At 44.5% G+C, this 14539-nt stretch overlaps 1 protein-coding gene across 3 annotated transcripts; it reads left to right on the top strand.

Moving 5' to 3' along the window:
• Nucleotides 1–3338: 3338 nt before the first annotated feature.
• On the top strand, nucleotides 3339–13918 carry WDR31 (WD repeat domain 31; the record flags this gene model as incomplete). Of its 3 annotated transcripts, none has more annotated exons than XM_084238605.1 (9): nucleotides 3339–3451; nucleotides 3878–4007; nucleotides 5958–6032; nucleotides 6672–6816; nucleotides 6919–7019; nucleotides 8773–8840; nucleotides 9792–9933; nucleotides 11843–12005; nucleotides 13758–13918. In XM_084238605.1, the coding sequence occupies 9 exons, from the start codon at nucleotides 3339–3341 to the stop codon at nucleotides 13916–13918; spliced, it is 1098 nt and encodes a 365-aa protein (XP_084094731.1). The 3 variants fall into 3 exon arrangements, with proteins under 3 accessions (XP_084094731.1, XP_084094730.1, XP_084094729.1); XM_084238604.1 differs by having other exon boundaries at nucleotides 3875–4007; XM_084238603.1 differs by having other exon boundaries at nucleotides 3875–4007; nucleotides 6621–6816.
• Nucleotides 13919–14539: the final 621 nt, after the last annotated feature.

Genomic DNA, 14539 nt, shown 5'->3' with positions numbered 1-14539 from the left:
TAAAACATTATTCCTCCTCTCAAGTATATTACATGTTGACAAATATAAACACTGGAAGATAACAGAATAGTATTTGCATTTCTTAATCTACTATAATAAATACAACATGAATATTATCCAAGTACAGACACTTTGTTCTGCAGATTTTAAATTGCCTTGCTATATAACAAATGAATTCTTAGCCTTACTGTGATCATTCGCTCTAGTCAGAAGAAATAATTGGCTTTGGTTTAGTATCTTTCAGACTCCTAGTCTGAAAGTATATGTATATGTTCTCTAGTATATGTTCTCTCTGGTATCTGTTATGTATGCTTAATATGTGTGATAGGAAGTGTTAGTGAGGGTGAAATTGCTACTTTTAGTAGTGCTATCACTGTTAATCTAGCAATTATGCTAGTAGCCATCTGATTATCAACAGTTTGTCAGGTTGGACTGGGGACTTTCTATACGCTAGCTTCTACAGAGATATATTATGCTATGTTGGTCAAGAGCTCAGTCCCTGGCGTCAGACTGCTTGGGTTTAGTTTCAGCCTTGCCACCTATTTGCACTTATTTGTAAACTTGTGCAAGTTATTTAATATCTGTCTCTTCTCATCTGCAAAATGAGGATAGTAGCAGTGTCTATCTCCAAGGCTTGTGGAATACATTAACTGTTAACAAATATAAAGCACTTAAGACAGTTTGTGGCACATCTTAAGTGCTATTTTTAATCTTCACAGAAGCCCAGTGATAGTTACATCTCATTTTACGTATAAAAAACTGAGTTTAGAGAGAGGTTCAGCAATTCACCCAAAGCCACAGCAAAACTAATTCAGAATGAGTTCTAGTTCTAATGCTAGTGCACTTAAATGTTATTCTTACTATTTTGTGTTGCTTTTAATTCTTGGAATAAGGCTCACTGGCAATCAATGATGAGAATTTACTTTTATTTTATTTATTTGAAGTCTTAAAATAGTTGTTAAAATTAAAAAACCCCACAAAACAAACTCTGCATTTCTTCTTTATAGATATTTATAATGAAAATTCTGGACAATAATCAGGAAGGCTACCTAGTTATAATTTTGAGCAAATGTTTCTGCCTTCATTCTCCAGATACTTGAGTAAGGGTTTATATGTGATGATTTTGAAAAGCTCTTCCATCTTATGAGTCATAAATATTAAAGTATTTTAAATTGGAGAAATTGCCATTGTCACAAAAAACAGTGAACTCTGAAATAAGCAGTGAACTCTTCATCCTTCTTTTTGATGAAAAGTACTATGAATAAAATGAAAATGTATAATGATACATTTAAATATATCACATTTTGCATATTTAAAAATGATGTATAATTAACATTATGTTATACTTTCCATAATTGTTGGAAATGTCAAGTTATGTAATCTTGGAATTTTGTAAGCTCTTTGTGGGGGAAAACCACACTTAACAATTTCTTTAATTAAACAAGATTTCATTTACCTTGTAAGTCACTGTACAGTGCAAACATCTGCTTAGATAGAGAAGAGATTAATTTAAGCGTCTTTTTAGTAATTAACAGAGATTAGGAAGTGGCTGTCTCAACTGTTTTCCAAAGGATAAACATTACAAAGCATTGAAAACAGCGGTTCACCAAGTAGATCCCATAAGGGTAAGTAATTCTAAAAATTATCTTTTGCTTACGTGTCCTGTGAATACTCTTCAGATGGGAACTACGACTCTCTGAAGATACCAGTTAAGAATCCAGTCAGTTTTAGTCAAATCCGATCCGTTTATAGCATCTGCAGTTTCTAGTGACCTAGATCTATGGATGGCATCTGTCCTTAGATGACAGCATTGAAAAATGTGTTAGACAGGCATATACAAAGCCCCACAACCTCTGTCTGCAAGTAATATGTCCTAAGCTTTTTTGAAATCTGTCCGGGAATTTTTCGTTAGCACATTTTATACTTTTTTTTTTTAAAGATTTATTTATTTATGCATACAAGAACTGGGGTACAGGCAAGAGATGTGGGGGTGAGAGGATCCACCAGAGACAGAGTGGGGAACAGAACAGGCAGACTGACTGAAATACACTGCTAAGGGGAGCAGCGGGCAAGACAGGAGAGGTCTGCCTCACCATGTGGGTTTCTCCCTGGCCGGGGATTGAACTCGTGCTGCAGAGGCTGTGGATTGCTTCATAGTGCGGTGCTTAACCCCTTGTGCCACCAGGGAGACCCAGCACATTTTATACTTTAATATAGAGAATCCTAGAACGCCTAATGTGGAAGGGACCTTAGCTTCACTACTTCACAACCAATGATTTTGTCATGCTCTGTGAGCCACTTGAGGTACAAGGGTGAATATGGTAGTATCTTTCCTCTTAGGAAACATGCGGTCTACCAAAAATCATTTAATATAATGTCCTCATTTACAAATGGGGAGGCTGAGGTGCACAGAGGAGAATGGAGAAACTCAAAGACAAAGGTGGCTGGTTCTACAGTCCCAGGCTCTCGATGCCACTCTGTTCTTCCTACTGGGCTGTGCTTTTGTGCTAGTTACCTATTCTTGTCAGGATGTCAATTCTGGCAGCTTCATAATGTAGACTGTTCTGGAAAGTTACCTTTTAATGATAATGGGATAACTGAGAATATTTACTTGGTGAGTCTTAGCTGCCATTCTCCCTATATGGTTTTTCTAGAACTAGCCTGATTATGCTCATAAGAAGCTTATTTTCTAGAACTTCTTTAAACAGAACCCTAGAAGAGGTGGGGACTGAGTGCTCCCACCTCAGTTACTGAAGGGTAACTGAACAATTTTTGCTTGAACACTTGTTTTTTAATTCTTTTGGCTATATTAAAATTAGTTTTACTTTTGCTTTTGTTTATTTGCCTTATTGCTTTATAACTAATACTCAGGGGCCTCTCCGGTGGCGCAGCAGTTGAGCACTGGGTTGCGAAGCTGCCCACAGCCTCTGCAGCACCAGTTCGATCCCCTGCCACCGGGCAAGGTCCCACATGGCGCGCAGACCTCTCCTGCCGCCTGCTGCTCCCCTCAGCAGTGTACTTCCTCTGTCTGCCTGTTCTGCTCCCCGCTCTGGCTCTGGTGAATTCTCTCACCCTACCATGCTTCTGACTGTACCCAGTGCTTGTATAAATAAATAAATCTTTAAAAAAAATATATATAACTAATACTCAGGATGCAATTCAGGGTCATAGGAGTGAGGCAGGGAAGGAAGAAAAGCAAATGTGTACAGTTAATATTTCTTTAAAAAAAAAAAAAGGATCTATTTTTAGCATAACCAAACTACAGTTGTGCCTATAAGATTAACAGTTTGTGGTCTTCTCTTCATCATACAAGGAACACAACTTCCCGCAGCCAAGGAATGCTGCTACTCAAGTGCCATCTGAACCAAGTTCCTCAGGAGGTTTCCTGTAGGTTTTATCCTGTGATGGGAAAACTGCAAAGCAAACTCAAACACCGCACTTACAAATACAGGTACAGCAATCCAACCACGGGATCCCAAATTTTATCATGCCCTGTTCTTCACTAGAGAGAGGTTCCAGCACAAGTACTGATGACCCTCCTTGAACAGTCAATTTGGTCTGTTTTCTTTGGGGTAAGAATCACCCTACTAATTAGTGTCTGCAGCCACACAGAGAGGGGCCCGCCAATTCTGGAAATAATTTCTACTGTGAGCAAAGACTCCTGATTTCTTGACTTCAAGGTTCCCCTTATCAGATTCCTGTTATTCAGCATCCAGAGCACGTTCAAGGCTTACTGCCACCACTTCCGGCAATGTCAGCGGGTCGCTTTTCTCTACTCCTTTTCCACCTGTCTCTTTAGCCCCGTCCAATCCTTCCCCTTGCACTCCTCTGTAATCGCACGCCTCTGGGCCTCTCATTTCCCATCCTCTTTTAGCAGGCCTGATGGAATTATAGAAGAGAGAATTCAAACTAAAGCTTTTCAAGAGTATAGTCCAGCCCACGTGGATCCTGTCTCTGTTGTTGCTGCTCTGAACACAGACCTTTGTGTCTCCGGAGGAAAAGATAAGGTGGGGTTTGCAGTGCTTCCAAGGAAACAAACTTATTTCAGGGAAGGACAACTATTTTGCAAGGCAGTGAGGTGGTCCCGGTTTTGCATTTCTGGCAGTGGTGTTGAGCAGTATTGAATAGTGTGAAAACATGGGCTTTACAGTTAGAGACTGAGTTTAAATCCCTGCTCTGCCACTTCCTTTTACTTTTGGCATGTCTTTTATTTCCTTTAGTTTCATTCTCCTTATCTTTTTAATGGGGATAACAATGCCACCCTCATAGGACACTTGTGAGCATTATGTGGCAAGATCCTTAGCACTATGCCAAAACTACCCACAGGCTTTTTATATATGACAAGATTATTGTAGCTGATCCAGTTTTATACCTACACACAGACACAGAAGGTAGTCATAAGCAAATAGAGCCTTCTAGTCTTTTTTGTTGTTGTTTTTGTTTTTGCACTTCTTTTGCCAAAATGTCTGCATTGGTGTGCATTGTGATTCTTAAGTTTTTGTTCCTCCTTCTGTTGTCATTTTGAATCTGGTTGTTTTCTCTCCCTCATGTTTGGCTCTCTTATAGCACTCACAGCTCGGATATTGGTAACAAAATTGTAGTAAATTCTTTTGTAGTAAAGAAATGTCTCTCATTTTCATCCTCATTTAGAGTCTTCAATTCCATTTTATACTGTTTTTCATTGATCCAAAGATGTGTACATTTTTACATTTCAATACCTTTGAAATCAGGATGCAGCCACAAAGTGATGAGAAAACATGGTAAATTTAATTGGTGGCATTTTGTCTTAAAATTGACATCATCTTAGTTATATGGAATTGTATTTGTATCTGTGATCCTCTCCTGTGAGTACACAGAAGGATTTAACTCAGTCCATTGCTAACATGCTCCTTACTCTCCAGCAATGATTTATGGGCAGAGAATGCTTTTGAAACTTTGTTTAGGCAGAGAAATGCTTACCACAAAATATTAAAGTATGTACTACACCTGGGGAAAGGATGGAAAAATTTTAACAGTGATTTTTCTCTGGAAGAAGGGATTCTGGATGAGGTTTTTATTTTATTTTTTTTTTTGTGGGATCCTCGCCGGTGACCGGGGATCAAACCGGTGCTGCAGAGGCTGCGGGCAACTTTGCAACGCAGCGCTCAACCGCTGCGCCACCAGGGGAGGCCCTGGATGAGGTTTTTAATATTAAAAAAGGAATGATCTGGGCCTCCCTGGTGGCGCGTGGAGTTTAAGTCGCAGCACTATGAAGCTATTGGCAGCCGCCGCAGCTCGAGTTCAACCCCCTCCTCCCCCGTCCCCATCCCCAGCCAGAGAGCTGACCCACATGGTGAGCAGACCTCTCCGGTCTGGCCTGCTGCTCCCCTCAGCAGTGTATTTCAGTCAATCTGCCTGTTCTGCTCCGCACTCTGTCTCTGGTAAAACCTCTCACACACAACCCCACACCTCTGGCCTAAACCCCAGCTCTTGTATGTATAAATAAATAAAATTTTAAAAAATCTTAGAAAAAGTAAGGAATGATCTGCTTCACAACAGTGTGACTATACTTAACACTGCTGAACTATTCAGCTCAAATGATTAAGATGGTAAATTATAAAAACACTGAAATAAAATTACATTACAGTAATGGGGAACAAAATCGAATCCCATGTAGACTTCTTGAGTCTTTATAACTGGAGCCTGAACCCGAATCAATCCCCGCTGGGGAGTGTTATCCCAAACCCATCAGTATGGCTCAGAGGAGCGGCCCACTGGGGAGAGACAGTGAAACAATGGAGGAAAGAAAAGCCACTCAAAGTAGGGGACACTGAGAAGGACACAACAACAAAACCCTAAAGCTTGGTGCAGTTCCCTTGACAGAGGAGAAATTAGGTAGAGAATGAAGTGAAAGGCTTGCTATGTGAGTTAAGCCAAAGTTCAGTTGGCCTAAGATATCCTAATGCCTCTCCCTGCAGACAGTGGTGGCCTGTAACTGGAAGACTGGGGATGTGGTGAAACGGTTCAAAGGACACGAAAGTGAAATCACCAAGGTAAATGTCAAGTGATTATTAGCATGGAGGGAATTTGGGACTGAAGAAAGGGCTAGCTCAGCGCTCTCGGTAAGAGAGTGAAAAGACATTCTTACACTGCGAGGGCAAACCATTCACTTCACTTGCCACAGGGGTGCGAGACCCAACTTGTTGCTATGAAGCCCTCAATAGCTCAGGTAGTGAATAGAGAACAGCTGAGAATAACTCTATGCAGCCTGTCCTCACCTAGCAGAGATATAGATTGAAGGTTTACTGTGTGTTTACCAAAGCCAGGAAAATGACCAAAATCCCTCTGCTCAGGAACCTTCTAATCTAGTGGGGGAGATTTTAAAAAGTCAACATCAGTTAAATAAAAATTTGTTAGAGCACTACAGAGTGGAGTGACCTTCCAGTAAATGGATAGGGAGCATCAGTGCACGTATAACCCCCGTCTCTAAAGCCCACCTGAACCAGCCAAAAATTAAAAGACAAACTTCCTCCTGTGAAACTGGGCACCAACCACAATCCAATAACACAGAATGTGACACTGAACTGGCAGAGCACGTTTGGAACCGGACAGATCAGCGGGCTCTAGCATGCTTTCCCCAGGCCTTTTCCCCATTTCAAAGTCCAGTCAAAGCGCTTTGTTCCCTTGAGCAGATCGCCTGTGTTCCCAAATCCAGCCAGTTCTTCAGCGCCTCCCGCGACAGGACTGTCATGATGTGGGACTTGTTGGGGTCCCCACAGCCCTGGCAGCACTTCTCTGGCCACAGCATGGTGGTCACCGGGTTGGCTGTGAGTCCAGGTAAGCAAAGCAGATCTCTTCCCCGTGCCACGGCGATTTCTGGAAAGGACTTTCAGAAGATGGCCCACCTCATGTGCCATATTTTTGCTATTGTTCCCCAAGACTCGTCACAGCTATGCTCTGGCTCGCGGGACAACACCCTGCTTCTGTGGGATGTGGGGACCGGCCAGTGTGTGGAGAGAGCTTCAGTCTCCAGGAACCTGGTACGAGTTCAAGTTTGTTCAGAGAGCAGAGCTGGGCAGCAGAAGGGGGCCTGGCGTGAGGGAGAGGGCCCGGGAGGGAGACCCAGAGACCCACAACCAGTCACTTGTAGCTTGGGTCCTCATTACCGTTCATCTCTCAGGGTTCTTGGATAGGTGATTGTTTTGCAAACATCCCAGGCCAGGTAGTTTCATTGTTGGTTCTCACAGATGAGAAGATAATTTTGGAGGCTTCGGTAGATTTTTACAGGCCTTTAATGCCGAATTGGGGGAAAGACCAGTTTTCTCCTCGGCATTTCTCTGGCTGCCTCCCCTCTGTGTAGCTGTCGTCCTGCTGCAGAGTGCCAACACCCTTATATCCCTTCACCCCTTGCCACAGGTATCCCTATTTACATGTGCACATGCCCCACACTCTTTGGGCCCAGGTGTCCGTAATTACAAGTGTGCATGCAAGACCACAGATGCTGGTCATAGAAGCTAATGGCGGGGCAGGGTGGCGGGAGGCGGGGGTCATGAAAAAAGCCTTATTTTTAACTCATTTACCCTACAGTGATCTCTTAAGATCTTCTGCTGCCCAGAATGATTCCACTTGCTTATATTGAATTTTAAATGGTGTCCTTGTTTATTCCTTCAAAATCTAGTTCCAGTAGATGCCCCCATCCATGGCATACCCCTTGGTGCATGCTTGAAACCATGGACAGTAGCAAAGCCTATGTGTAGCATGTTTCCTGTATGTACACATGTATGATAGTTTCATTTGGAAATTAGAAACAGTGATATTAACAAAGTAATAATAAAATGAGACAGTTACAACAATATACTACAGATAATTGAAATCATGGAAAACGAGACCACAGATGATGGACTAGTGTATTCCAGCATTTCTATGGATCAGACACTGCTTGGAGCAGGGCTAGTGCCCTGGGACACAGACTTGGCCCTCAGAAGCTCACCACTTAGTGTGTGTTCTGGCTATGTAACATCATGCAGAAAAATAAGCATGCCCTTTTGTCTATGTGCCATGTGCTCTGTTTATAGAGGAATGTTTTCTGGTAGTGTACTGGCATCTGAACCCCACCTCCTTTTGGGTCAGGCATATCTGGGTTCAAATCATGGATCCTTCACTGTTTAGCTCTGTTACTCTGAGAAAGTTACAGAGTCTTATTTATAAAGTGGGGAGCACTATATCAATGGATGCAATAGGTGTTCCTCAGTGGTCATCACTGTCTAGTTTGAAGACCACTGTCAATGGCAAGGTGCTTGCCATACGTGCTGCATGTTTGTGAAGGTTGCATAGGGAATTCTGTTCCCTTGGGTTGTTTCTGAAAATTGTTTCATGCCGGTCCAGCAGAGGGCTGCAGGGATAAAGAGAAACAGCACCCTTCCTGAATGCTATGAGGCCCACACCAGGGTTTCAGCGGTTCCCCCTGAGAAGGGCTGCCCTCCTTAGCAGCCACCTAGCCTGCAGCTCTCTAGCACGTCTGGGTTTGAAGCACTCTGAGTGCCCACATGCATTTTGGGTCTTACAAGTGGCCCAGCTGCTGTTATCACTGCTGCCATCACTGCTGCTAGCCTGGGAAATACAAGTAGGGCATCTCCTAGATGGTGGCCATCTGCAAAACATAAAATCCCTAAGGTCAAACCTTTTCATTCAGCGTCCATGAGAAAGGCAGAGATGCCATTTAGCACAGCTGAGAGGGGCTCCAGCTGAGGAGTGACTCGGTTAGAGAAGTTCTGAAGATGCTGCCTCTTCCAGGTCACTCATCTGTGCTGGGTCCCCGGGGAACCGTACATACTGCAGACCTCTGAAGACAAAACCCTCAGGTGGGCTTACTGAGCGGCAGTGAAGGTGTTTCTGGTGAAGGTTTGTGGCTTCTGTGCTTCCTCAACCCCGTCCCCTCTGCTTCTCTGCATGGCTGTGCCCCTCCACCTCTGTCTCCTGCTGGTGCTGGACCTCTCTGATCTGGCCCCATGGATCACCTGGGTAGAGATTGAATGCCAGGGGGTAAGGCCAGGATAAAGCCTTTGTTCTGGATGGTTTTAAAGTGGCTTATTTTGCCTGTTGCACTGTGTGGACCTGTTCAGCTTCAGCTCAGGGTCGGTCACTTGCTCGACCCAACCCTTCAAGCTGCCAGGTCCAACATGCCCCTCCCTACCCCAACACCCCCACTGCTCAGTCTCAGCCCTCAAGTGAAGCCCTCCCTGGGGAAGCAGGGTTAGAATCACCCTCAGGGGCTCACATGAAGTAAATCATTCTCAGGCTAGAAAGCAGGACTAGAAACTGGATCTCTGAAGAGATTCTACTTAGAAAATGGTAATAATGAGACAAGCAATAAAAGTGAATACTTCCCCCAGTGTACTCCATGGTACAGGTTGCACAAGGTCTATAAATCTTTTATATCTGATTCTGGAACCATGACTGTCTCTTCTGAATCATGAGTGTCTTTTTTTTTTAATCAAATCATAGGCACAGAAATGTACTCTTTTCTGTTAAAATCAGTATCCCAAAGGACCAATTAATAATTAAGATGCTAGGCCTAAATTCCTTTTAACTGGATCTGAAAATAGAAGAAACTCATGTGTCATCCAGTTTGGCTATTTCTTACCAGCTTTGGAGTCTCTAAAACTGATCTGGTCCATGCAATTACTTTTAGCTAAATAATGACATTCTAGTCTGGCTGGCTGAAGCAGCAAAGAGCCAAAACTTTCATGTAACAGGTGCATTATTTCAGATATATTTACTACAAACTCATTTCCTGCTGTGATTTCTTTCAGATTATGGGATAGTCGGGGGCTACAGGTAGCTCATATATTTCCCACAAAGCAGCATATTCAGACCTACTGTGAGGTCAGTGAAGATGGACAAAAGTGTGTCTCCTGCAGCAGTGGCTTTGGAGGGGAAGGCTGTGAAGCTACGGTAAGAGATTGGAGTTAAGTATCTGTTATTGAGCAAATTACTTATGCTGACCTCATGCCTATACTGAGCTACATAGGCAGGCTTCCTAATGGCTCAGGCCTATTCAGGTGCATACTGTGAGGGATCTTTTGCATTCCAGATACTTCTTTCAAGTAACATCTATTAGCCCAGGGCTTTCTGAATTGGTGGTAGAAAAGAAAATGGAATGAGAGTGAGGCTAGGAAGGCACTAAATTCAACCTGCCTGCTTATGTCCCCACCCCCAGTAGAGCTTAGAAAAGGCAAACTGCTTGAAGAACCAAGTGTATTTCCATTATTCATGTGACCCCAGTAAAGAGGGTTAAGCTTCTTGGGCAGTTTGGAGCTCTACTGTTGGTTGAGGTTTCCACCCTATCCTTTACCTATATACTTTTCCTGGCAATTAATTTTAGGACAGATTGCCAAAGCATCCCCAAAGTATCTTAGATTCCTAATCATAAAATATCAGTTAAAAGGGTTATCTAGGGCCTCCCTGGTGGCACAGTGGTTGCGCGCTGGGTTGCGAAGCTGCCCGCAGCCTCTGCAGAGCCGGTTCCATTCCCGGCCACCGGGTGAGGGTCCCACATGGCACGCAGACCTCTCCTGCCTCCTGCTGCTCCCCTCAGCAGTGTACTTCGTCTGTCTGCCTGCTCTGATCCCCGCTCTGGCTCTGGTGAATTCTCTCACTCTCCTGCGCTTCTGACTATACCCAGTGCTTATATAAATAAATAAATAAATCTTAAAAAAAAATACAAGGGTTATCTAGTATTTATTTTTTTTAAAGGTTTATTTATTTATTATTTATTTTTTTATACAAGCATTGGTACAGTCAGAAGCGTGGGAGGGTGAGAGAATTCACCAGAGCCAGAGCGGAGAGCAGAAAAGGCAGACCGATGAAGCACACTGCTGGGGGGAGCAGCAGGCAGCAGGAGAGGTCTGCGCGCCATGTGGGACCCTCACCCGGCAGCCGGGGATCGAACTGGTGCTGCAGAGGCTGCGGGCAGCTTCGCAGCCCAGAGCTCAACTGCCTCGCCACCGGGGAGGCCCTTATCTAGTATTTAAATGGAGCAATTGCATCTCCCATTTTATTAAACATTTGTTATTTGCCAGGTACTAGACTGAGCATGTTACATGCATGATCTCATTTAATCCTTAAAGCAACCTGTGTGTTAGATACTATTATAATTTCCATTTTATAGGTGAGGAGATAGAGACATGGCCAGCTGAAATCTGTTGCACAAGACCACACCTCCAGGAAGTGGTAGATCATGGTGTTAATTTCCAGGCTGTTGATGTAGCATCTCTTCTCCAAGCAAACCATCCCCAGCTCCTACAACTGTTCCTTGGATGATATGGTGTTCAGTGATTTCATTATTTTTTGGATACAAATCAGTTTGCTCTCCTCCCTGAACATTATTCTCAAGATGTGGTCTGATCTCAAACCTTAGTGGTACTGGGGGGACTGTCACCTCTCTTGTAGCCTCCATGTATCAAGGTCCAACATCTAGGCATGAAATCTGAGTATTTGGGGCTATCCGCACTTGTGAGAAGGTGCTACTAACTATGGGGTGCACACAGTCCCCACAGAGGCCAAAAGGCTGACATAAGGCAGTTCTTGAATGACATAGAAGACAGGCAGCCCCACACTGTCCCTACCCATGAAGAAGGCAGCAACCCTTTCAGCGCGTCCTTATCCAGGGCTGTCTGAAACATAGTTGATATTAAAATAATGTTTGGATGGATAGATGGGATGGATGAAGTTAAAGGCAGCTACGTGAGCGGAAGGAATAGGTGAATCATGAGCGGGTGGGGAGGTGGATATCAATGAATGAAGCATGTATGAAGCTAGAGAAATATATATGTACAAGTTGGCCCATGTCATTACTTTGCAGTTGTGGGATCTACGGCAGACACGAAGCAGAATATGTGAGTATAAGGGGCATTTCCAGACCATTGCATCATGTGTCTTTCTACCAAGAACACTGGCCTTGATGCCTCTAATTGCTACTTCATCACATGACTGCAAGGTGAAGATTTGGAACCAAGACACTGGCGGTAAGGACCTGGTGCTCAAAGATACATTAACTTCTAAAGGTTCCTTAAAACACTTTCCATTTTATTGCTCCACATCTACAAAGCCATCTTGTCCTGCCCCTAGCGAGACACCTAGTGATTAAGAGATAATACCAAGGTCTCCCTGGTGGTGCAAGGGATTAAGCACTGCACTATGAAGCAATCCACAGCTTCTGCAGCACAAGTTCCATCTCCGACCAGCCAGGGAGAAACCACATGGTGAAGCACTCTCCTGTCTCGCCCGCTGCTCCCCTCAGCAGTGTATTTCAGTCAGTCTGCCTGTTCTGTTCCCCACTCTGTCTCTGGTGAATCCTCTCACCTCCCACATCTCTGGACTGTACCTCAGCTCTTGTATGCATAAACAAATAAATCTTAAAAAAAAAAAAAAAAGAAAGAACACCAAGACGCCAGAATCTCTGTTCAACCTCTGAAGAGAAGGTTATCCTCACCGTATATCCTCCAGAGCCACGCTGTATGTACAGACTCAATTTCCGAGAATGCAAATATATTTGACTCTTCAAGTCTTTCTATCCAAAGTTGCTTATCAGGTTTTTATCTATGATGCTCAAAATGTCTGGGAAAAGAGAAAAAGAATGGGCTGTTTTTGAGTTCATTTCAAATGCGAGCTTAAGTTCTTGGCAAGGGTAAGGTTGAGTATGGGGTGGTGTTAGAAAGACTGCACCCCACCATGCCTCTCCTTAAGGCTTGATATCTTAGTGAGGTGGGGGCACTTCAAAGCACCAGAGGAAAAGAAGTTTTAAGGAACAAAACTCCCCAAAGTCCTCGATGAGGTGGGACACTGGATTCAGCTCCTACTGTCGGACTGTTAAATATATGCTCATCGTGGAGAAGTTCCATCACAGATATTGGCAAATGCTATGAGTGAAGCTTGTTGGTTTTTCTCTTCCAGAAAACCTCTATGCTATTCTTTCCTGGACAGGGGGTTCAGGCAGACACAGGAATAACATTCATTTAGAGACTCTCAAACCGAATCCCTCCTACAGTAATCTTCCAGAATCTCAGCTCCCAGGAGGGAGGGTATAATAATCTCTCAGATACCAGATGTAGGGTCATGTTACTGGCACACAACCAGCCTGTTCATGGTGAGGACAGCCCTGCTCTACTCTCCCCATAGTAGCCTCTCCAGCTGCCTGGGGGTAACAGTCGGGACGGGAAGGGGGGGGGCAGTGAGGCAAGCAGATATTTTAGTCAATGATCATAAACCTGAGGCCAGAGAGTTTGACGATGCCACCCTGCCACCAGGTGCATGCCAACAGTTCTTAGACAAGCAGCCACTGAGATGCAGAAGTGGGGAGACTGAATCACTTGGAAGCCCCCAGACTGCCTTCAGGTTCCTCACCCCCCCCTTATCCTTTGCATTGATGGCAGCAGGATCCCGGAAGCCAGCATCTGACGATCAGTGTCCTTACCTGCTTTTCTCTGCCCTGGCCTCTGCTTTGTTCCCTGGGTGGGTAATTGTTGAGTAGCTTGGTAACATATTCTCGCAGCAGAGGCCCAGTTGTCAGACACACACTCGGTGGCGCATATATACTGTTCCCTGGAACTGAAGTTGGCCTGACCCGAGCTCTGCCGTGTCTGAACATGCCAGTGCACGTTCTCTGAAGCACGCGGTGCCTTTTATCTGGGTTAGATAGAAATAGCTCAGGTTTTACTTACATGGATTTCTCCAAAGACATCTTGGCCTAACTTGCTGGCTCTCCCTTCCTCCCCCAGCCTGCCTTTTCACCTTGTCTCTGGATGGCTCGGGACCTTTGACTTCGCTGGCTGTTGGCGACCCCGTCTCCTTGCTGTGTGCCAGCTTCCACAGAGGAATTCACTTGCTCAGAGTGGACCACAGCCGAGGGCTGGAACTGCAGCACGTGGCAGCCTTCTGAGGCCAAGAAATGTTCCCTGGACAGTAGTAAACCACGGCCCCTCCTTTCTCAGTGTGCTTTGTGCTTTCCATGCCTGGCTTTCCATGTTACGTTGTGGGAGGCTGATGCGGCTGGTGTTCTTCGGGTCACTTAGGGGGTACATCGGTGTTAGAAGTCAGTTCAAGTCCAGTGCTTCAAAACCAGCTTCGAAGTTTAGAAACATGGGGTGAACATAAGGTTCTCAATCTATGTTTATGGCTCAAAATAATGACTTGTAAGTGCAGTGAAGGCCTCTGTCTGAGAGAGTCAGAACCCAGGGCCCGAGTCTGTTGAACTGACCTTGTCCATGTGGCCGCAAAAGAAAAAAAATGCAGGGGTGGGAGAGAGAGAGTGTTTGGTCACCTCAAAATTGTTGAAAGACTAGTGCAGCTCCACAGAGGACGTAGACTTTACACTTGAGCGTCACTGCAGTCACTGCTCCTCAGCAATAGGAGGAATCCTTTATGGCCAGAGAGCAAGAGCCTTGGCTTCTACTCTCAGGAGCAGCACAGTGGGAGTAGCAAATCCCTGCCTGCTCTTGGTGCCCGCCTGGGCCAGGGCTAGAACCAGTTCTAATGAAGAAACACTTATCCAAAACCCGGA

This window comes from Talpa europaea (assembly GCF_964194135.1).
Source record: "Talpa europaea genome assembly, chromosome: 7".
Classification (NCBI taxonomy): Eukaryota; Metazoa; Chordata; class Mammalia; order Eulipotyphla; family Talpidae; genus Talpa; species Talpa europaea.
This window is presented reverse-complemented; position numbering and strand designations above follow the sequence as displayed.